Raw genomic sequence first — 24,442 nt, 5'->3', positions numbered from 1 at the left:
ACTTACTTACTTACTTACTAAACACCTTGGATCTTCTTGCACTACTGTATTTTTAGTTATTTTGGTTCAATAAAAACAAGTACAGTCACATTTTCAGAGTTCATTTAGTATCACATCTCTTGAGATGCTTTAGTTTGAACTGGCAAGTTGGAGCTTTCAGTACACTGGTTGCATCAGCTCTAAATGTAATTAAAACAGACTTTAATGAGCCATGTGTTTTGTGTGTTACAGTTTCTCATGCGCAGACTCCCCACAACAGATTCCCCCGTTGACACAATGCAAACACATTTACAAACACAGTATTGATGTTAAAATATTGACAGTGATGGAATAATTACGCACACACAGCCTTACAGGATTATACTCACCGTTAAGGATATTGACTTGCTGGTCAACATTAACATTTACAGAAGGGGAATGCTGCAAGGACAACCGAAAGCGGAGATCAGTGCAAATGGGATTAAAAAGAGGGTGACACAATGTTATTATCAGACAATCAAACCCAGGCTTGTCCCATTTTAAAAGCTAAAAAAAATAAGTGGCATTCATGTCACATAAAATTTCCAACCCCCTGTGGTCACCCGCTCGAGGGTTTCTCTTGGCAGGAACTGCAGAACCTTAATTATACCCCAGTGGAGTGTGAAAGTCTGCTTTTGTATTCAGGAAGTCAATCATATTTTAACCAAATCACTCCTGTTGGAGCATGAAACATGCATTCTCTTTAACTTTTCATTTTCCCAGAGCTACTCAGGTAATTGGAAAAGACAAAATAATCAGACTTGATATTTAAAAAAAATTAAATTCTATTTCTCTCTTTTCTTTTTTAAAGGTTATATTTAGTCTCTTTCATTGCCAGAACAATATTCAATTTTCCTCCTATCACTGCAGTCAGGCTCTTCAAAATGAATACAATAATTTAATGACCCTAGAGAGAGAATGCAAACATGTGGCACGTGTTGCTAGGACTGCTTCAGTCATTTCCACCTTATATTCTGTTTAGTAGGACTATACAAAATTGTTACACTGCGTGTAGATCCTTTCCTCTCAGATGGGTCCATGGTTTAATGTTAATCTCCTTATGGCATATGAGCTAATGGCAGGAACATGAGGATCCCATGAGGACTGTGAGATGGGCCAAAGGGCACACTCCAGCGTTATATCATAAATTAGTCCTTTTTTTAAGCATATAATTAATCCCTGTAGGAAGTGCAAAGATACATATATAACACACCATCATGCACAGCCATATTCCATTATTCAACTTAGTCCAAAGTCAGGCGTTAATTAAAGCTTTAATTAGACTGCGTTTTAATTTTTTAAATGTCAAGAGGATATGAAGTGTCATAAATCCTGATACATCAAAAACAAGTTGCGGCTGTCACTGTTTGTCTTGAAATGTTTCTTTAGCAAATAAAAGGAAACTCGTCCTCCACATTATTAATACCCACGGCGTTTCATTAGCATTTTTATTTAGATTCAAGGCAGGAAACTTATGCATTTTAATGTCCTCCACATTCATTTTCAAGCGAGATACGAAGAAATCTACCTCGTCTCCTCACCGGCTGACGGCGGATTGTCGTGGACATTTTACTCACCTCTTCGAGACAAACTGCACTGAAAAAATGCAGCGAAAGAAACAGTAGCTGGGCGCCCGAGAGTCGCCCTTGAAATGGAAATAAATGAATTATGGTAATATAAACAGTCCTACATTAGTTCCTCAAAATATACATTCACCCTAGATTATTCCTCCCACAGTAGCAACATGAAAACTTTCCACTCAAACCAAACTTTCACTGCTTTGTTTACAATGCATTTCATATCTGTGCGCAGCTCTCTGTTTTTATTTATGACTAATGAAGATAAAAGAATAAATTATACTCTCATTACCAACAATTTAAAAACCTGAAGACCAGTTGCTCTTATTTTGGGGGGGGGGGGGCTGTACTATCTAACACAGTTGGACCGTGGTGCTGTTTGAGCAGTAAAGCTCCGTGAGAGGAGCCTTTTCAAACAACATATATATACAATAGAGAGGAAATGCATCAAGTGGGTCTGATTCCCCATGGAGGCACTCCGAGTGGAAGATTGAACAAAGATGATTGCAGAAGATACAACTCCACATTTCTGAGAGCTCTATTCATGTGAAGGCGGCTCCATCCTGGCTACAGCTTATTGACCCTCTAAGATACTGATACACAGTGAAGGCCTGATTTACTTAATATGCAAGCATTTTACCTACACAAACTAAGCTTAAACTTAGAAGTATCAACCAACTGAATGATGACATCAGATAGTTGCTTTCCTGCAGGTCCCTTCCCTTTCTTTTATTGCATATACTGTCACACAAAGGTTTGTGAAGTAAGGATTTTGGCTGCTGCTGTTTATTTTATTTTTTTATCTGGACAGGGCAAAGTGCTAAGCTCCCCGAGTGCCACCCACAGTGCAAGTCCAGCACATAAGCTGCAGAAGCAAAACAAGTTTCACTTTTCAAAAGTAGAAAACCTCCTGAACAACAGATACGGCTTTTCTCTTGGTTCTATTCATGAAACTCTGCTCTCTTTTCTTTTTCCTCAGTCTCTTCTTACTGTTCTTGAATGAAGTAATGGAGCCCGTTCCAGCTGTTATGCTGCCTGGCTAGCTAGCGCACAGCACTGCAGTGTGAATTTGTCCAATTATTAGTGTTTAGAATTTGTTAAACACAGACAAATTATATTATTTTGTGTCAGATTAGAACTACGAGTAAGAAGGAGTGACATTTAATACAGGTTCCCTAGCAACACACTCCACAACACTCCTGGCAGCCAATAATATAATACATTTACCCTAACACAACAACTTTTGAAATGTGCTTCATTTAGCTTTGACCAGGGCCCTATTTCAGGAAGCCGGTTTAGTGCAAACTCTGAGTAAGTATACCCTGAGTTAACGAAAACTCTGGGTTTTCAGTTTCACAAAGCGAGTTTAGATTAATTCTGAGCGAGTTACTATGACGACACACTCCGTGAAGCTAACCTGCCCCCTAGCAGGTTTACTTCAACTAACCCTGACTGTCCCCGCCTCTTTGTCGGAAACCTGACTGTAGGAAGTGTCGGACATGGCGTGCCCCTTCCTTGAAGAGCCAGTAGATGTTGAAGCCCAAATTCTCCGCAGAGCTCTCCGCCGGGAGAGAGTGATTAGAGTGCGTTCGGACATTTTATCATTTCCTGATGATTTCCTGTGTGAACGTTACCGTTTTTCAGCACAATCTATAATTTATTTGAATAACATCCTCAGGCCTAATATTGCCCATGTGACACATCGCGGACATTCTCTCAGTTCTGTACATATTATTTGTATTGCACTTCGGTTTTTTGCAAACGGGAGCTTTCTGTATAATATTGGTGACGCTGAGCACGTTTCCAAGGCTACCGTCTGTCGGGCAGTCAGGAATGTTACAGTTGCACTGAAACGTCTCCTGTACTCGTCTGTGGTGTTCCCCGGTCACAGACCCACAAGATTTATCAAAGAGGGATGCCACAAAATTGCAGGTATCAGGATGAACGAAACTTAATTCATGATGTGGTGATATTTGAACTACTACTTAAATTTTACATTTATTCTCACGGTTCCCAGGCGTGATTGGCTGTATAGATGGCACTCACATTCCAATCATTGCTCCTTCAGTAAATGAAGGAGACTATGTGAACAGGAAGTCTTTCCACAGCATTAATGTACAGGTACATAGTTCCCTGTAGCATTTCAAACTAACAAATTATTTCATTATAGTAATGGATGCTAATTTGTGTTCTCTGCACTGTGAAGATCATATGTGATGCTGCCAACATCATCACAAATGTGGAAGCCAACTGCTCAGCCTCTGTGAGTGGTGGTGGTGGAGGACCCCCACCTGTTTTTCGGGCCTCCGCTTTTTTTTTCTGTTGGCTATAACGGGTCACATTTGAGCATACAGAGTAAGCAAATATGTACTTGTAATGTGCTCAGATAATTTCAATAAGTGCTTACAGAAAGAAAATTAATGTAGCCTCTAACTGCAATTGATTTACATCGGACAAACAGACCAAGCACTATGGCTCCTAATACAATTACACCTTACCTGGTTGGACTATATTTTTATATTTCATTTTTACTTGCTGCCAGGAACGTTTGGGGCCTGTTGGGTTGCACCTGCGCTCACATCACATCACAAAATCAAATGTATAAAATAAAAAATAAAATAAAATATAATAAAATAACGTGTTAAATGGGTGGAAATCCCTAGATCAATGTTTAAATTAACACTCACGCATTGACTCTGTCGGCTATGTTTTGCCATGCATGCTCCCTTTCTTTTGCAGCTGAGGCTGTGTTACTTTTTTCCCGTGGAATTTGCATGTTATCGGCATATGCTGCCATCAGAATTTCGGCCTCAAGTGCTGTAAAATACATTGACCTCGCCTTCTTTCCCTCCGTCTCCATGGTGACTCGCGTAATCTGTGCTCCACTAATCAGGGCTTTATGTATCCTCGTGCGCGCGCATAACTTGGGGTTAAAGCAACTCCGCGTTGACTGAACTAATTGTTATCAGCCTTTCTGAAACCGAATATTCCGAGTTGGACAGTTCGGGGTTACCCCACCCTGAGTATCGTTTTTCACTCTGAGTTTTCTAAACCGGCTTCCTGAAATAGGGCCCAGGGGCCTAAATTAAGAAGCTCATTGCACATGTTGTTATTATTAATCTCTTCCAGTGTAATTTTCTCTCCCATTATCCCCATATGGTCATAACAGAAGGCTGCCCCTCACAGAGTTTCTTCCTGTTAAAAGGGAGTTTTTCCTTCCCACTGTCGCCAACTGCTTGCTTAAAGGGGTTGATTGTTAGGGTATCCTCTGTATTATTATTGGGTCTTACTTACAACATAAATATAAAGCTCCATGGGGCAACTATTCCTGTGATTTGGCGCTATATAAATAAAACTTAACTGAACATACCAAGAATAGGATTCCATTATCTGGATTCACTTACCCTAAAATAGTTGATCAGAAATAAAAGGTCACACAACGCTGGTGATCAACTTTCTGAGTTTACCCAGGGTTTCTCCCAGGGTGGTGTCCGCAGCAACTGACCAATCTGAAAGGGGCGTTTCACAGATCATGTGAGTCTTCTTCCACTAAAAACACACCAAATGTTGATTAAAATCTACAACGAACGCAGAAAATATAAAAGTAAATTGCAACACTGTTGCAAAAGGACAAGAAATGATCATTAATGGGGTGATTAAGTGCACAGAGTGGTAAAATAAACATTTTAATTCCAGTTCATTATTTTATCACTGTGTGGCATTCAGTGCTGCCTTTTGCTTCTAAGATGACAGCTGCACATACTGTACTGCTATGAAACTTTAAACTGAATCCATTAAAGCTTGCTGCCTAATAAAGAAGACATGGAAATCACTGCTGTTTGACACAGATCCAAATGAAATCAATTTGATGGATTGAAATGGTATTCTTGTCGGTTCTGTGTTCCAGTAGCTGCAGTTACACTGGAGGAAAAGCGACTTAGCAGATTAGACTGGCGCATAAAACCATTTTAGACATTTTTAAATGACCAAATTAATACATGCACATTCTCGTGACAATGCAATGCAAAACATGCTCCAAATAAATGTGGCACTACAAGCCCTTTTGGGACTGTCCAGAGCTCAAGATCATTTCTTGCACCGGGCTGTAAACATGCTTTTTAATGCTGTAAAGTTGGGCATTTTAACATCAGAGTCTATAGGGATTGACTCCCTTTTACAGCCAGCCATGATTACATAATTACAATCGAGAGGTCTGGTTCAATGACTTGAATTAGTGGAGGTGAAGCTGAGCTGACAGCTGGTGGCATGTGGAGATGGAGAGAGGGGGATTTCAGCCACTCTTCCAGTCGATATAGGGGGAGACATTTGCTGTAGAGACCAAAACCAGTCCGTCACCCACGTTAATTTCTGCTGCAAAGCTGGGCTGCTTAACACGGTACTCTCATGATCGATTCACTTTGGAGCGAGTCTTAAGTGGCCACTCAGGGAACTGCAGTTTCTGGCACTCTGGTGTTGGCTTCACTTTTCAGCCCCGGAGGTTGCTGCTTGTTGTTGCTTGAGATCTCTGAAATGTTCATTGGCATTTTGTTATTAGGCTTCTCTCAGCCTTGGCATCACAGCTTTGGGTTGTGCGTCGCAAACTTGGGAATTCACCTCATCAATGTTACATATACCCAAAAAAATCTTGTTCTATTTTCAAGTACTCATACAGTAAATATAAAAAGCCCCTTTCTCGTCCTTGCTTTAACTGTAACCCTTGAAGTAAACAGTGTTCAGCTCAAGAAAACTCACACTTTAGAAGCACTTGTGTATTTACTGTGGTTTAGCCAACATCTCTGAATCATCACCTCCTGCTGTGATCAAAGATGCATTCAAAACATGTTCAGACATGAGAATATGAATCTAATTTATCACCATAAACTGAATGAACTGAATGACGTTGCTATATAGCTCTCTAAAAAGGGACACAATCAGTGCTGAGGTATTTACGGAGACTTTGTTTTGCAGTAACATAATGTTTCACCGTTATGTAAGACTGCGTCTTGATTGAAAGAAGTGAAAATAGTTCCAGTAATGTGGTAATTAGCAGCGTTTAAAGCCATGTTAGGAGAAATTACCAAAGTTGTCTCATTTAAAATGATGGATTATGCTCATCAGTACAGCTGTATCTCTGGGCTGTGTTTAATGGATTTTTGGGGAGAAAAAATACACATTAAAATTTTTAATCTGTCTTTTGTTTTCTTTTTTAAAAACTACAAAGTTGCCAGGCAAATTGCATGCTGGTATTTGAAAACGAGAGGTAACTCTGCCACAGTTTTTGGCATCGTTTACAAAAAAAGGGCGAGCAAAAATACCATCCCAGTTAAAATGTGCGTTTGTTCTTTTGCAGCGGGGCCAGATTCCTCTGTGGCATGTGTTTGCAAATAAATGAGAATATTCTATTCTAAAATTCTATCCATCGACTTCTCCTCTTGATTATAAATAACAGCAACTTGCAGCTCTCTGCTCGGATTTTAAAATTAACATGTTTTTTAAAAAGAGTTCCACGTTCTTGCGTGACTGAAGTTGTACAGCCACAGCCATTTCCCCGCTGACACAACCCCAGGGTAGTTTTAATTGACCTCAAAAAAACAGGGGAACGGGCTGAATAGAGAGCAGAGTTTTGCTTTTCATCTTCTGTTCTAAATTGTCTGATTTTTAAATACGAAGATCTTTTAAAGGATCCAGATGAAAGTGCTCGCCTTGACAATAGTATTAATTGTGACACTTGTCAACATCATGGGTTCTCAGTCATTTCTTTTTAAAAAAAGATATTCTTGTTTTCAGACGAGTCGCCGAGGCTGCGCGGATCCAGATATTTCTAATAGTTGTTAAGTTGGTTTTTCTTTATGCTGCTTACAGTTAAATGGTGTGAACTGCTGTGATGTGGGTGTTTTTGGGAACTTTCATGCATAACGTAGCTTTTAATTAGATTTTTCAGCCAAGTAAATATTTCATATGCTAACAACACAACCTCTAGGTTCAGATGAATGTAGTTTATCGGTTCGTAGCCAGAGAGAGAATTAGGACTGGTGTCAGCTCGGGTAATCAAAACACATGAGTCATGGCTGAAAATGTATAGAGTCCATGATGAGGGTGTGTTAATGGTAAACGGAACTGATGGAACTAAAGTATGATTCACCGGGGAGTGCTGTGAGTGGATTAACTCAAAAATATTTCACCACATTTTGCACTGTACGTACAAGTCTGGAGGACTGTCTCAGGCATTATATGATTGATCTACACAAAAAAGGGCATCTGGTAAGTGTGTGTGTTGAACTCTGGCTGCTGGCTGTGTTTGTATCAACTATGCATGTGTGTGTGTGTTTGTGGTGCTTTTCAAGGTTATCAGTGTCTGGAAAGTTCTTCTTCCACCACAGCTAAAGTAAACTCAAATGTCATCTCCACATTAGAAAGGAAGCTTGGAGATAGCAGGACTGCCTGCTGTATTATTAATACATGCAGGGAAATCACTCTACAGACGTCAGCTATGATTGGTCTGGCACACAGCCAAGTAACCTCATTGGACAATACAAACTTAAAAGAGCAATTGTCTACTTTCTTAAAAGAGGGTTTTGGGTAATATCAACTCTTTGTAATCTTTATTAATAATCACCCAGCATTGCACTCTTACTTTTTCAAGTACTTCTGTTGACTTCATCTGGCATAAACTCGAGCTGTGAAGGAGCTAAGATGAAAGTCAGCAACTCCAACTCTACACTTCAGTTCTCTGCCAAAAAAAAGGTGGATTGCTCCCTCTGGGAGGAAAAGATGCTGCTCCAAGCAAGGGAATTTAAGTATTTCAGGATCTTGTTCACAAGTGATTGAAATGGTGGAGCTTAAATGGAACAAGAAATTAATGTTGGGTCAGCATTACTGCTGCATTGTACCCGATCGTCAGCTGAGCCGAAGGTGAATGCTTTCGTTTGCTAGTTGATTTAAGTCCCCCTCCTCACACGTGGTAATGATGAAAGAATCAGATTGCAAATACAGCAGCTGAAAAGAGTTTTTTCCTTTTGAGATTTGGGCTTAACTGTTGCTCCTTCATGTCTAAAGGAGACAGCTGTGGACAGTCTAATCAAGATGCCTCTCGTGCATTTTCTCTTCACGTCTTTGGGGCATCCCCAACCGGGAGAAGATCCTAGGGTAGACCCACAACTCACTGGAGAGATTTTATAAGAAACCATTAATAAGAAAGATACCATTGCTGGGGAAAAACATCTGGATAAACCAACTTTAGATAATCAGGAAAAATGAGCAGATGGATAAAATGAAAAATAACTTTACATAAATGTTTGAGACAAAGCTCGACTTCCTCAAACACCGTGGTTCTGCGTGTTCACGTTAATATTAAAGTCTCAAAACTCATGTTGGTTGACTTGTTGGAGGCATTCCTGTCATCCAGGGTTAGCATTTCCTTGTGCCAGTCATTAGGATTTAATCCTCTGATTATTTTCTACACTTTTTGTCTATTTTCAATTTGGTTCACATATTCACTTGAGAATTTTTATTTTTTTTATAAAGACTTAACCATCTGGTCAGATTTGGTTTGGTTCATGAATCAGTTATTGCAAAAATTAAATTACCATCTGGCTGAGACTTAGTTTGTGTTGCTGAATATTATCTGCCGAACATCAAGGTGCTTCCTTTCCCACGTGAGCATGCTTGCATACTGATGTTTGTGTGCTTGAACCTGCCGGGCAGCTGGAGTCGTGCCGTGCGTGTATTGATATTTTTTCCTCCCATGAGCCTATGTGGGTTTTCTTGGTGAACTTCAGCTTCTTGTTGGCCTGAAATGGACTAACAACCTCTCGAATAATGTACGGGATGTTCCCTACTTTTCCTTTCCCCTGAATATGAAAACTAGAAAATGGGTGGATGGAGCTAGAAAGATTCCTTGTTCCTCAAATTCTGGCTTTAAAGTGGGTTTGGCTTTTTGGAAGCTTATACCCAAAGGTTGAAACAGAAACTTCCTGTCCAATGTTACAAAGATTTGGAACAAAGGGCTTTCAGTGCAATCTCACATGTAGCTTGGATAAGCTAATTTGTCAATAAAACTGAAAGCTGTAACATTTTGTGGATAAACAAAATAATAATTTTAATGAATAAATGAGAAATAGCTTTTTAGACATGGTAGATTTTAAAGGTTTTTAAAACTTTTGATCTTCAGTATTCAGAGTAAGTACTTGTTATTTTTCACAGATATGAAATATTGATTAAATGTGTTTGATGAATTGAAATATTTTAAGCTCTGTCCTCATTTATGGAGCTGCAGGTTTTGAACATTAATTAGGCTGCGGCTAAAAACTCGTTTTGCATTCTCAGGCAACAAAAGCTGATTACAGATCTAAATTGAATCTTTGAGGTTCAGTTATTTATAACTATAGTTACCTGTGAATGGGGGGAAAAAAATCCTAATTACCTTTGATAAGGGATTTGAAAGGATTTGGATTCAACAAAAAGCTGAACCCCAACACCAGTTTTTCAAGACTGGCCTAAAGATTAGGCACATATTACAAATATGTTTTATTTGTAATTGAAATACTATAGCTCCACAGGGGTAGAAATACAACGGCCTAAATCTCAGCGCACTCATAGGATGATGATAGTATTTTGTTTCCGGTGAACAGGGAATGTGCCACCTATAGAAACGGTCGATAGCAGCAATTTTTTGCTAGAAAAAAAAAGGCATCCTGGTGCTCGTGATCCACTGAGCATATACGGTTACTTTTATGCTTCGTCTGCTTTCACTTCAGTTGTGCCAAGTACGATCTCACTCTGGTTCACTTCAAGTCTGAAAAGTGTACTTTACCCACTCCCAGTGGAGCCTGTACTGTGATACCCTGGTACAAACACCATAAACAGTTGAGATAATGGTTTAGACAGTTTGCAGCCTCGGTCTCACACAATTTAGAGGTGCTGTTTCTTCTAAAAAATGTGATATTTTTCTTGAACCCTGTTTCACAGTTTTTTCTTTTTGTAAAGCAACTGTTGTGCATTTGGTCTGGCAGAGCAGCAGTGTGCTTTTGTGTTTAAGAAGCATATTCCACAGATATTCCCTGATGTCTAGCGAGCTGTGCGCTTTATGAATTACATTGTGCAATCTACTAGTTTAAAACATCTACCAGACTAGGATACGTTGTTCCACAGTGGTTCCAGCAAAAGCTCCACACTCTTCATTGAACTAAGTGCTGTTGTATTGGCAGTGAGATTTTCAAAGGGCCATGCATTGATTTGTTCCTGAAATGATTCAAAATAAGTCTCTCCAGCACTGTGGCCAATTGTAAACGTGTACTTTAGTGGTTTAGTGCACAAAACCTGATTTAAGATGTTGATGCTGTATTCTCAGCAGTTGCAAATCTTCTGCTGCAGAGACGAAACTTTTAAAGCGGAAATGTATGTCTTGTTATTTTGAGGTTTTCTAGACTAGCCTTTAGAGAGACCATGGTCCATAACTATAATACTCAGCATTGTTTTTTGCTTTCTGAAAATGGTTTAAATTATATCAAACTGCATTAGTGTCAAGCTCTAGGTGTTGTTAACCACCTACAGTGTTGGTGGACCAAATCATTGGATTGAATAAGATTGGATAAGCAGAAGAAATGTATAATTCATAAGAAAAATAAAGTTACAGTTAAAATACTGTAAAATGCAGCAATAAACTTCAAGGCTATAGCTTCCCTCTTGGGCATTTGGTTGTGAATATTTCAAGGACATTCACACTTGATTAAGTCATTCACTCCTAATTGGAGTTTTTAATGGTTTAAAGGCTTAATAAATAAATCCTGATGCTGACTACAGTGCAGGGCTCATAGAAGTCGTGATCTAATTCAGATTGTTGGTAGTCATTAATGTTTTAGGGCTCTGTGTCATAAAGAGCTTTGACATTTTCAGCCAAAGATATTAAAGTCAGTTTTATTTCCCGTATCTGCCTGGTCTTAAGTGATACAGTTATAGTCATCAAATCAAAATGAATCAAATGTGAACTCTGCCTCTCTTCAAGTGCATCACTGATGAGTTCATCGGCACTCCTCCTGACCAGTGTGACCAATCTGTTTAATGACCAATGTCATATCGCTCTCCGATTTATTTACCCCCGAGAGCATGAACCGAGTACACTAGGACAGCCGTCAAACGTTGACTAAAGCTCATTCTTGACCTTCTGTGAAACAACTTCTGTTCTTTCACTCCGACAGCCCTGCTGAGATTTTTTTTTTTCCCTGTTTCGCCTCGTTTTACCTGAAGAAAAAAGAAAAACAACTATCAACAAAACGCTTAAAGACCTCTGTTGGGTAAAATCTCTAAAAAGCAAGTTGGTTGTGTTGATTTTTAAAAGTAAACCTATATATATTTCTTGCCCCCATGTAGTAATACAGTTGAGCTGTTCTTTGAAAGTGTTATTCATAATTAATATCAGTGTCTTCAAATGAATTGTAGACAACTGAGATCTTATGCAATGTATCTGGTTGATGCTGTGATCTCAGATTTATCTCATCTTCTGTGTGTGAAGATCACCCCATCTAAACTAATGGATAATACATGTTCACCCTCTGGCAAATTCGTTCTTTCATTTCTATGCAGACAACTTTATAGAAGTTTACCTTTGATTTTTTTTTGCCCAATTTTCCTCATTCATTCGGTACTACTGAGAATATGGTGGCCTTACAAATCAAATCAAATACAGCATGGCTCTTCTGAACAACTACAGGCCGATCTCAAATCTCCTATTTTTAAGTAAAATCATTGAAAAAGCCGTTTCTCAACGTTTCTCTTTATGAAGAGTTTTGCCATGAATGTTAAAAAATGCTTTGTTTTATATTTGTTCAGCTTCATAGCTTTCAGAGTCCCCCAGTCATTATCACAGCTTGGATGTCGTAAAATGTACGATACTAGTAATCAAAGTAAATGTAACATGAATGCAGCGTTAGTGATAGAGCGTGAGGAAGACTCCCTGCCTGAACTGACTGAACTTAGTTTCAGTGTACTTCAAAGCCAGTTGACCAAACTCTGTATTTTTGCACAAAATTGCAAAAATTGGATACATTAATTATCTTTTCAAATATTGAATGATCATCATGCTGAAGTAAAAAAACAAACAAAAACCACTTGCATAGCTTTTTTGTTATTTAGGAACCACAAACAAGTATCTCAGTTTCTCATTTTTAAGTGGATTCAGATTCAATAAAATGTGTCTAAACCTTGAGATAATCCAGTAAAGAGACGACTTAGGTGTTGAACTCAACAACCCACTGAACCAATGAAGGCTTAATGTGAACGTCTTCTGATATGTGCTTTTAATCTAATTTGTCTACATTGTTAAGACTAGGTTGCTGTTAAGACTAGTCTCAAGTTTTCAAGCTTTTTAAAGAAAATATATTTGCCAGGCCTCCCCAACAATGTCTCTAAAATACCAAAAAGGAAGAAATAAAAGAAACTGCTTATTTTGCTTCACAAGCACAGACTTCATTGCAGGGCTGTTGTACTGGATTGTATTAGATGTCTGCTTCACTCTCACAGTTTTTATTTCAAAGGGGAAAGAGGACACAATTTGACCACAGTCAGCATGATGAATATGATATGCTGTCACAAGATTTTAACTCAATTCAGCTTTGAATATACTGCAAAGAAATGCGGTTTTGCAAAGCCTGCGTGATATGAATGTTGAAAGTAGTTTTCTTTCTCTGGATTAAAGACTTTCTGACAGACTGCCTAAAGAGAATATGCAACAAGCTTGCGGTGTCTTACAAGATTGTTTTGTGTACAGGTGTCCCACAGGGCCGTTTTCTTTTTATGCTCTATCGTTTTCAAGCTACACAATAAGCTGGCAAAACAGTACCGCAATAACCATAACAGACTGCATGATAACTTTATGATTGTATGGCAGGGCAAACCTTTGCAGTCATTATATGACACATACTTTTAAAATTCAGATTCAGAGGTTTGGAGCATTATAATGGTCTAAATAGTGATGGTCTGAGCTGCACTTTAATGGTCCCAAATGCCTTCACACAGTTCCTATTTCCCACACGTTTACCTACATCCTGGGGAAAAAGGTCCCCATCGCTAAATACTTTAATATGCAGTTAATCCATGTTCACCATAGGAATCCACAACATCCACTACTAGACTTAAAAAGTCAATGGATTGTGTTTTTTGTGCTTTTAAAAGGATAATTCACTATTAAGATCAGACTGTCAATCCAGTTAAGTACCTCATTTAGCAATACCCACAAGTTATTTTAGCATACAACCATGGCTCATTACATGCTGAGGCTTAAGAGCAATCACTCCGGCATATTTGTTACATCTTTACTATTTACAGCAATGCGACTTGGTGAGGATATGAAAATGCCACACAACGACAGCTCAACCTTTGTGCATCCTTCTTTTCACCAGTATGTTTGTGGAAATAGTGTCTGCGCTTTAATTCTTGATGACTTTTCCATAGCAGCACCAGCATACTCGGGATTATCTTCCTTTCTGAATCCAATAATTACCATAATTTACAAAACTAACTCCAGGAAAGTTTTTACTGTGATCAGAGTGCACTTGGAGTTGTCATCACCTGCTTGTCATGAAAAGCAACACACTTTTAAAGCGTTACTTTATCAGGTCTGCAGGATCTCTCCATGTCTATGGATTAGTTTAAGAAACTGGAAGCTCATCATTGATGGTGAATTTAGACCTGGTGGTAGGTACAGCCGTCTGAGCAGAGACACCCAGGCCTGTGAGAGAGAGCTTTTCCTACTGATAAAGACTTCTCACATGACCAATTATATTATACTAATATAGTTGTGATAGTTCTTCTTCTTCTTGTCCTTAGCGGGCGACCAGCGGCGGTGGTCTGCCGCGCAACCAGTACGCTGCTGTAGGTGCCGCAGGTTCTCTTGCTTGACCAACAATTATCTTCCACGCTTTTCGATCTAAGGCGATGGTTCTTGTCTGCTCGAGGTCAAGTCGAAGGCCCTTCAAATCATCCTGGATTTGTTTCATCCATGTCTTCTTTGGTGCATTTCGATGCACCCTCCAATCGGTGGGGCGGGTCAACTAGAGTAGGCCATGGGGGTAGCGGCTTGGGTCCATTCGACAAATGTGGCCAAACCAACAGAGTCGGCGGCGCTGGATTAGGTCGCTGATCGTCAGTTGGCTGCCGCAGCTGGTGAGGATGGTGTCATTCAAATGACGGTCGCGAAGGGAAATGCCGAGAACGCATCTAAGGCAATGCATTTGGAAAACTTCGAGCTTGCTCAGGTCGTTTTTGAGCATTGTCCACGTCTCCGTGCCATAAAGTAGAATGGGCAGGATCAGGGTTCGGTAAAGGCGGATCTTTGTCGCCAATGAGATGTTGTTCTTCTTCCAGATGCGCAGTTGTGATAGTTAAATTGTTAATGCTGGAAGAGTTCCTGTTTTTCACCATCTGATGGAGAAATTTGTATTTTTTTACAATGATTACAGAGTAAGAGAAAAAGCGTTTTTTGTCAATTAACATTGTTGCAATGACATGCCAGAGCTGCTTCTGTAATTTTGCACATTTATTTCTTACAATTTAAGTTCAAAGAGTCATCCTGACAGATTTGTTACATTTATTACAACAACATTTCATCATCATGTATAAAAACTGGCACATTAAACAGTTTTAAATGTCTCACAGATTAAACGTGTAGTTAAGTTTCTTTAAATCGACAGACAGAGAAGTTTCACTGGTCTGGCTCCCTTCAGTTCAAAGTAGGCTGTATGCGGCTCCATAATGTAAAAGGAGCTTGACATACCTGCTGGTCTCCTCCCAGCTGGCCCTAAACACGTCACCTAGCTGATGCCCACCCCATTTTATTTTTAAGGGAGAGCTCAGCCAGCCTATGAAAAAAGCTAATTTCTGCTGCTTGCGTCTGCGGTCTCAACCAGTAAACCGACAGTTTAGCTTTTATACTCTGCTCTCTTGAACATGACAGACTGGCACAGCGTCTGTTACTGCAGATACTTCTCTGATCTGTCAATCTCCCTCTTCCTCCTCCATTCCTGAACAAGACCCTGAGATTCTTGAACTCCTCCACTTGGGGCAGATACTCATTCCTAACCTTGAGTGGGCACACACATTAGCAATGAGTAAGCGTCAGTTAGCATAATGTAAAAGGACCCTTAGTTTTATCTTGTGGCCATTAGCATTGGAAGCCTTTTTGTCTGTTCTAAATGGACTGTTGCTTGCATAGCTCCTTTTTTCTGAGCAGTCAACGCTCGCTGAGCAAATAAAACCAGCGGGTCGAGGTTGTGTCAGCTGTCAGAATGGATTTCAACTTTCAATGGTACACTGCAGGAAAGCTGCACGGTGCAAATTATTAGTGCTGAAGATGTCAGATAATACATTTACTACCTCTGCAGTTCACCAGTGCCATTTAAATTCTTTCTTCATGATGATTTTAATTTGGTAAACAGGTTGGAGTGATAAAAGGATAATTAAGCCTCAGCTAAAAATATTCAATTTCACTTCTGAGAAGCGCTGCAGTGCATTAACACATAATGTTGAGATGGTGATTAGCATACATTGATTGGGCAGCTGTTTCCTGATACCTGAACTCTGAAGCCTGTTGTGTTTCGATCCTGTATCTACAGCTGAAGCACAAGCACTCTCTGGCAGCTGTTTCTTAAATCGTGCATAGATAGACTTGTAAAAGAAAATTGATATTTGTCACATGAATGTGTTGTGAACCTTGTACACACAGCTGCATGTGTTCAGCTTTAAACTCCTTTATTTATTGTCCCTGAAGTTTCCACACAATTACACACTATGCCGAGTTCTGTTTGCTCAAACCGACGCTCTGATATATTGCAGATTTCGTCCCTGCTGACTGATATATTTGCCAACGGCACGGTCTGATGTAATCTGGTATGTTCAAAGATAGCTTGTTGAAGAGCTGACAGACTTAAAAACAGGAGATTTCTTTGTTTCAGAAACAAAATAAACCACCAGTAGGTGGGGAAAAACAAACTGTATTTTCATTGGTTGAAGGCCAAGTTTGTATTCATTGAAACTTCACAATCTTTGTGTTCTTGTTTTCCACTAAAGTGAACTCAGCTGCAGTCTTCTTTATTTGAGTGGCATGCATGCGTGCCTTTTATGAGTTATACTCACCTAAATGATCTCTAATTTGTGAACTCTACTTATTTTCTTAGCGCCTGTGTGGATGTCTCCACATTTATTGTGATTGCACTGAGAGTTCCTTTTGCACATCTCTGCAAGGGCCATCTGCCTACACTTGATCGTCGATGCTTCTAAATTTATGCAGGATATTATAAAGATAAATCACCTTCTGTGTGTGGAAACTGTGACGTGCACAGGCTCCGGGTTGTTCATCGTTATTGTTCTTGTCTGGCTATCACATGCATCGTATTAGCATGAAGTTGATCCTTTAACTTCCTTCTGTAGTGTAGCTTGGCTCTTTGCTCAGCGGCACACAGCTGCCATTCAAAATGAAGAGCGGCTATAGCCCCATTTAAAGTTTGGATTTTCATTTTGGAAACTTGTAAATCTTTTGATTTAACAGTTTGTGTTTTGCTATATTAAAGCGCAAAATAACTAGTTTTTCATCATTTCTGTAATGTCAGCAGCAAAATAAAAACTATATTAGACGTCTTTGTTCCTATGAGACTCAGCGCCCTCAGAACAATTATGTAAAGTTTATGGAGTTGAAATTGTTTATGTTTGAATGTCATGTGTGATCTGCAGTTGACAAGACCAAATGCATTTTTTCTGTCAGTTTATTATACAGTGTTATTATTTAGAGTTTTACAGTGCTGTCATTCAACAAGAAACAATAAGGGCTGCACAAAGGGAGCTGCCTGAGAGGGTGGGCAGTGACAGAGTAGAAAGAAGCAAGAGGTGAAGCTGGTTTCCTTTGTCATTTCAGCAGCGACGCCGGCTTTAAACGTTTAGACTGTTTTTGTGTCTTTTGAATGTAGCCGCTGCTCTCCTGCTGCAGTGGCCGTATATTCTCGCAAAGCCTTCATTTATATTCCGTCTTCCTTAGAGGCAACTGAGCTCGACCTTCATTCTCAAGTCTCCCAGCAGAGAATTGGTTGACCCCACTCACATTGTGATTGTGAGCTTTTTTTTACCCACTCTGATCACTTAAGAGTGCATCATCTATGAAAAGGTGAATGTTATGCTCTACAGGAATTTGGGCATCACAGCAAAACAATCCAGCAGCACAGTGTCTATTTTGAATTTAATTTGTGTCTATCTCACTTTTTAATGGGTCAAAGTCAAAAAGGACATAAAAATGATATGGTGCTGATTTAAAGGCACTTTTCCCAGTTCTCTGCTTATGATCATCATTGATGTGGGAGCCAATTGAAGCCTTAAATGTGTCGTTTTTGATCGGAGACTCATTGTAGTACAGGGTGGGCCATTTATATGGATACACCGTAATAATATGGGAATGGTTGGTGATATTAAAGTCCTGTTTGTGGCACATATGTGAGGGGGCAAACTCCTCAAGATGGCTGGTGACCATGGTGGCCATTTAGAAGTCGGCCATCTTGGATACAACTTTTGTTTTTTTCAATAGGAAGAGGGCCATGTGACATCAAACGTATTGGTAATGTCACAATAAAAAAAAACAATGGTGTGCTTGGTGAAAACGTAACTTTATTCTTTCACGAGTTATTTACAAGTTTCTTATAAAATGTGTTCAATGTGCTGCCCATTGTGTTGGATTGTCAATGCAACCCTCTTCTCCCACTCCTCACACACTGATAGCAACGCCACAGGAGAAATGCCAGCACAGGCATCCAGTATCCGTAGTTTCAGGTGCTGCACATCTCGTATCTTCACACCATAGACAATTGCCTTCAGATGACCCCAAAGACAAAAGTCTAAGGGGGAGACCTTGGGGGCCATTCAACTGGCCCACGATGACCAATCCACTTTCCAAGAAACTGTTCATCTAGGAATGCTCGGACCTGGCGCCCATAATGTGGTGGTGCACCATCTTGCTGGAAAAACTCGGGGAACGTGCCAGCTTTAATGCATAAAGAGGGAAACACATCATCATGTAGCAATTTCAAATATCCAGTGTCCTTGAGGTTTCCATTGATGAAGAATGGACCCACTATCGTTGTACCCCATATACCACACCAAACCATCACTTTTGTTGTGCCAACAGTCTTGGAGGGATCCATCCAATGTTGGTTAGTGTCAGACCAATAGCGGTGGTTTTGTTTGTTAACTTCACCATTTACATAAAAGTTTGCCTCATCACTGAACAAAATCTTCTGGGTGAACTGAGGGTCCTGTTCCAATTTTTGTTTTGCCCATTCTGCAAATTCTGTGCGCCGATCTGGGTCATCCTCGTTGAGATGCTGCAGTAGCTGGAGTTTGTAAGGGTGCCATTTGTGAGTAGCTAATATCCGCCGAAGGGATGTTCGACTAATGCCACTCTCCAGTGACATGCGGCGAGTGCTAGTGTGGGCTCTTGCTGAATGAAGCTAGGACAGCCACTGATGTTTCTTCATTAGTGACAGTTTTCTTGCGTCCACATTTTGGCAAATCCAACGCTGAACCATTTTCACGAAACTTAGCAAGCAGTTTGCTAACTGTAGCATGGGAGATGGGTGGTCTCGTAGGGTGTCTTGCATTGAAATCTGCTGCAATGACCCGGTTACTGCGTTCACCAGATATCAACACAATTTCGATCCGCTCCTCACGTGTTAACCTCTTCGACATGTCAATGGCTGTGAACAAAGAGAAACTTGTAAATAACTCATGAAAGAATAAAGTTACGTTGAAACCAAGCACACCATTGTTTTTCTTGTGACATTACCAATAAGTTTGATGTGTCACATGGCCCTCTTCCTATTGAAAAAAAACAAATGTTGTATCCAAGATGGCCGACTTCTAAATGGCCACCACGGTCACCAGCCATCTTGAGGAGTTTGCCCCCTCACATATACTAATGTGCCACAAACAGGACTTTAATATCACCAACCATTCCCATGTTATTACGGTGTATCCATATAAATGGCCCACCCTGTAGTTTGTGTTACTGCGTTTAGTCTTTGTGTGTAGAAAACTCTTACTTCACAGTCAGGTCACTTCAACAAACTGGCAATTGTTTTTCCATCAAATGTAGACCATTGTTTTTTCATTTGTTTATATGCCAGATCATCCATCAATCTTATTGACTCTCCTGGCTGAATTGTGATGAAGCTTTGGGAAGTAATGTAACTCACTCCATCAATTCAGCCCTTTCAAACAACCAATATGAGCGGGGAGGAGGTTTAGAGGGGGCATAATCGTTTGTCTATATGATGTCTTGCATCACAGATTATGAAATGTTATGACTAGACCTACAGGAACAATGTATTTCAGCCCTCTGTGGTACCATTTTCAAAATGATATAGATTGTTGGTGCTTTCATCAGAACGCAATGCTGTCTGGGCCCTTCTCTGGGGCATTTGCTAGGATTTTCTTGTTTCTCCAAATATGAAAAACATGTTGAGTTAATTCTTACACCATGACTGGCTGCCCATCCTAATACTTAGAATGTGTTTGGAATAAGAATTTTCCTGCACAGAGCTTCATTTTCCAAGAATTCGCTCAGTGTCACTGAAAGATGTAGAGGAGTTGAACTTATTTGAGAAGTAATGACGGTCACTGCAGGTAATGTGCACTTTATTCCAACGTTTACGGTGTTAGACCCAAAGCAATTCCCTAGTATCCCGTTTTCAGAACTGACTTGTATATGGACTGATGGGGCTGTTTTTATGGGTTTATAAAATGCTGTTGAAGCTTTAGTGTGTTTGAAGCTAAGCTTAGTTATAATTACTAACTTTAGTTTAAATGCACAGGTACCAAATTGCTTCTAGCTGAACTCTGGCATCGGCATGCAAACATGTTACCGCGCTGAAACACTGTCTTCCATTAGTCTCAGTAACTGCGTGTGGATGGATGCTTTTTGTTAAAGGGTTTGATTTTGGTTCAAAACTGAAATTACACCATCTACTGCCACAAAATGTTATTTCTGTATTTTCTGAATGCTTGCCAAGCAAACATTTTGAAGCTCAGTAACCCTGCTGGTGATAGATTCTCAATATCTAGTTGTGGTTGAAAAAGAGTTCCAAAATGAAAGTTGTGAGGACGTCGATCCTCCCAGCAGCTCCTGATGTTTCCACCTTTCATGTCATTGCTGATGAAGATTCATATGTTGCTTCTTTGTGCTTGTCAATTTATTTTTCCCTTTGTGTCATTGTCTTGTGTTACATTTCCCAACAGGTTTCCTGTGGTCAGAGTTGCCAGGAGAGTTTCTCTTGATATTCACCTTTTTCTCTCGTTCCACTAGTTTGTTAGGGAGTTGAAGCGCAGGACTGTCACCTTTCTTTAGACAAAGTTTAAAGTTTGTTAGATGAAGGGGTTTTGTTTTGTGTTGGGGGTGCTGTTGTGTTGTCTTTGGCTCTCCCAGAAGCCAATTTATGCATAGTTTCTGACATTGTGGCAATAAATAATTTCCAAACGACCCAAACAGCCTCCTCAAGTTTCTCCATCTAGTATTCTGTTACTTTCCGTACCAACAGATCCATGTGGGGAATGTAACAATTTGCATCACAGGGTCAGTAATTCAGGTAAGTGAGGTCACTGTAACGGGCCAACGTGTAAAGTTCACCATGCAACAAATGAAACAGAATTTAGATGCACATAAATGTAACTAGTGTAACGGTGTTGTTTCCATTTAAAAATGCTAGTTTGTATACATGCAGACGTTGCAGGGCCGTCAGCTCACTTTGAATTTCCTGTTCTGTTCAATATTTCTGAATTTGTTAAGCAACACTTTATTCTACATCAAAATGTCGACACCTGCCTGTTGTTTGTTTTTTCCGTCCATGCCATGACCAGCTTTGACCTTTGAACATTTGATGGAAATCAACAGACTGCCTGAATTTTCTGAATGAATGGTGAACGATTGGTGCAGAATTAGACATGGCTTTTGTCAAACCCAGACAGCGAGCTGATGAATTTTACAGTTAGTTTCCAACTGTATACTAATTCCAGTTATTGACCCATTATTGGGTCAAAACCTCTGCTTGTTTCAAAAATACTTATTTAGGCTCCTCATCTGTATTTTGTTAGTATTAATTATAAGTTGTTAGCATAAACTAAACCAAAGTGGCCAAAATTATTTTTTAATATTTCCTGGCTGCTAGTATCTTGGTCTAAACGTAGTTTGTGTTTCGAGATATAAACATAGTTTTTTACCATTTTTCAATCTCGTCATATGAGCCGTATCGTTTGAAGTGTTACAGAAGGTATTGTCTGACAGTCTTTTGCTTAATCAAAAAGGTGAATAATTTGAGATGGCTGCTTCTTTTATTTCTGTTGATATTTGCAGATAATGATACTGAACAGAAAGAGCGTTAAATTTGAGCTGCACTGCATTCAGTTTTCAGATGCTTGAAGGTTCTTCATCTACAAAGAAACAGAAAAAGCGTGAACTGTAACGTCTGTGCTTCTTTGATCTGGCTGACTGTTGTCATTTCTGTCCTCAAAGTTAGACTTTCTGGCACAACTGCCTGAACTTTTGTGTATCTCTGGTTTCATAAGGTAGAAACACTGAACTGAAAGAAAAAATCCTTACACTAAGGTTTCACAATGTCAGGCAAAACCAATTAACCCAAAACTAGACTAGTAGAACGGGGTGCACAAATGGCACGTTGAGAAAAGAGGATTAAAATGTTCATTGTCTACGTAATTGCTCTGCTTGGCAAAATGTCAATGTTCTTCTCAACTCCAACAGACAAAATCTGGAATTGCTTTGCTGTACAATGAGGAGACCAACAATACCTATGATGTCTGCCTGAAATTGACCAAAGAGGTATTAACCATACAGAAGCTGGATGTGGTTTGCACGAGTGGAAGTGAATCCCAAGTAAATGTAAGTGCACCCGAGGCCTCCAGGCTCGCTTTTTGTAATTCATGCCGCATAACTCCAGCATACTTTTCAATGTTCACAATATCCTTTTGCCAATAAGAAACTCCCACTTTCTAAAGCACAGAACTGTTGTACTGCGAAGACAAGCGACCGGCGGTCTGGGCTTAAGCATCAAAGTAAGCAGATAAGTTTTGAGACTACAGTGGAAATGAAAGGCTTTGGGTGGCAGAGATGGCTGTTTGAAAAAGCTGTTTTGGCAGCAAATTTTACCACCCATACTCAGAAATGCACATCCTCATCTTTCTCTCCTGCTTTTCAGGGAGGCGCAGAGCACAACGTGCCAGTGGTTATTTCAAAGATTTTTAAAGATCAAGTAGGTAAGAAAGCATTTCATCTCACTACTTTAATGTGGCTTTGGAAATGGTTTTCAGTGCATCGTTGAGTTTCACGGTTCAAAGTGATTACAGACATAATAAATTATTATTATATTGGTACTTAAATTGACAAGATTTGTCTGTAAGATTTAAAAAAGTCTTATAGTTTGATAGCATCCTTATACTTGAGCTGTTTTTACACATGCAGTGCTTTTGATGAACTTTTTTGTTTTTAGGAATTCACCAAAAGAGCTGCATGGGAAGAATGCAAAGCCCTGAGTGTGTGTGATGTTGGGTTTTGCTTGTTCAGTTCAGATAATTCCCAGCCATAAACCACTCTGTAGATATTTCCCGTAGTGCAAAGTGCCCAAAGTGGATTATTTCCTGCTGTGTGATCCATGTGAGGCAGGATAGTTGCGGAAAATACCCCCATCTGATTCTTAAAAAATTAGCTGCACAGCATGAGTTTGTACTGAGTTTTAATTTATCAGGACGCACTGCAGTACGTATAAAGCCATTTTCACATGTGAACGTCAGAGAAGTAAAACACAGACGCGAATAATCAGTTTAATCTGACACACAGAAAGTCATCTACAACACATTTAGGAAACATTACAGAACATGTATGAGACAACTGCACAGCTTTTTGATTGTATGCACAGTTTTTACATGGTGCATAGACTGTATATAAAAGATGGATGCATAACTTGTTCTTGAAGCTTCAAGCTGTTGTTTTGGCTGTTTTTGTTTTTTTGTTTGTTTTAAAAAAGATGACAAAAAAGGTCAAATGCATTTCATGCCCATACAGTAGCACTTTGTCAATCACAAGGCAGCCATGCCTCCATCACACTGTATTTTCTAAACTACTCTAAATGGGACCATAACTTTAAAAGTGAATGCAGTGTTGTATTGAAGATGACTTGATGAGATAATGAACTTATTATGAATATGTTCACTGAGAAGCATGATCATTCTCCCCACAGAGTATAAAATCTGGCTTCTGTTTGTAAACAACCTCTAAGGTCGTGCAGATCTGAGGCGCCTCAGAACCAGCTTTGCTTCATTAGGACACTGCATCCAACGTTTTTATACAGTCTATGATAGGAGTGCATTAAGCCGTTTCAAAGTTTCCTGCAACTTTTTCCTGAATCTAAAAGTCTATCGTAGCCTCTGTTGTCATGTCAGATGAACCACCCTCCATGTGTCTGTAAGCGAAATAACAAAAACAGCTAAATTACTGGCTGATATGGACACAACTATTTCTTAACTGATGTTCCAGAACTGTGGCCTGCCGGGCTGCGATGGTAAAACACAGATGAGATGGTCACAGTTGCTGCATGTGTTTTTGTCTGGCTATAATGGTGTGAAAATGGAAATGGGACTGAAAATTTTATTTAGAAAGAGGTGAGAGGCAGAGCTGCCGATGCTTGCCGCCTCACCGTGCCGAGAAAGCGATTAGCAAATGTAAATAAATATTGGATTTTTGTTTTTGTTGTCAAGATTGTGGATTTTCGTAATTATTTTTTCTCTGTGTATTCACTGACTTTTTTTTCCCT

General features: G+C 39.6%; 1 protein-coding gene across 1 annotated transcript in view; it reads left to right on the top strand.

Moving 5' to 3' along the window:
* sntg2 (syntrophin, gamma 2) overlaps positions 1-24,442 on the top strand; it is a 107,801-nt gene that overhangs the window by 8,532 nt on the left and 74,827 nt on the right. Inside the window, exons 2-4 of the mRNA XM_026151094.1 lie at positions 22,378-22,515; positions 22,632-22,688; positions 22,832-22,889. Coding sequence (XP_026006879.1) covers positions 22,378-22,515; positions 22,632-22,688; positions 22,832-22,889 — 253 coding nt within the window. The remainder of the gene's footprint in view (positions 1-22,377; positions 22,516-22,631; positions 22,689-22,831; positions 22,890-24,442) is intronic.

Source organism: Astatotilapia calliptera, chromosome 19 (genome assembly GCF_900246225.1).
Source record: "Astatotilapia calliptera chromosome 19, fAstCal1.2, whole genome shotgun sequence".
NCBI lineage: Eukaryota > Metazoa > Chordata > Actinopteri > Cichliformes > Cichlidae > Astatotilapia > Astatotilapia calliptera.
The sequence above is the reverse complement of the archived record's forward strand: the minus strand, read 5'-3'. Positions and strand labels throughout refer to the sequence as shown.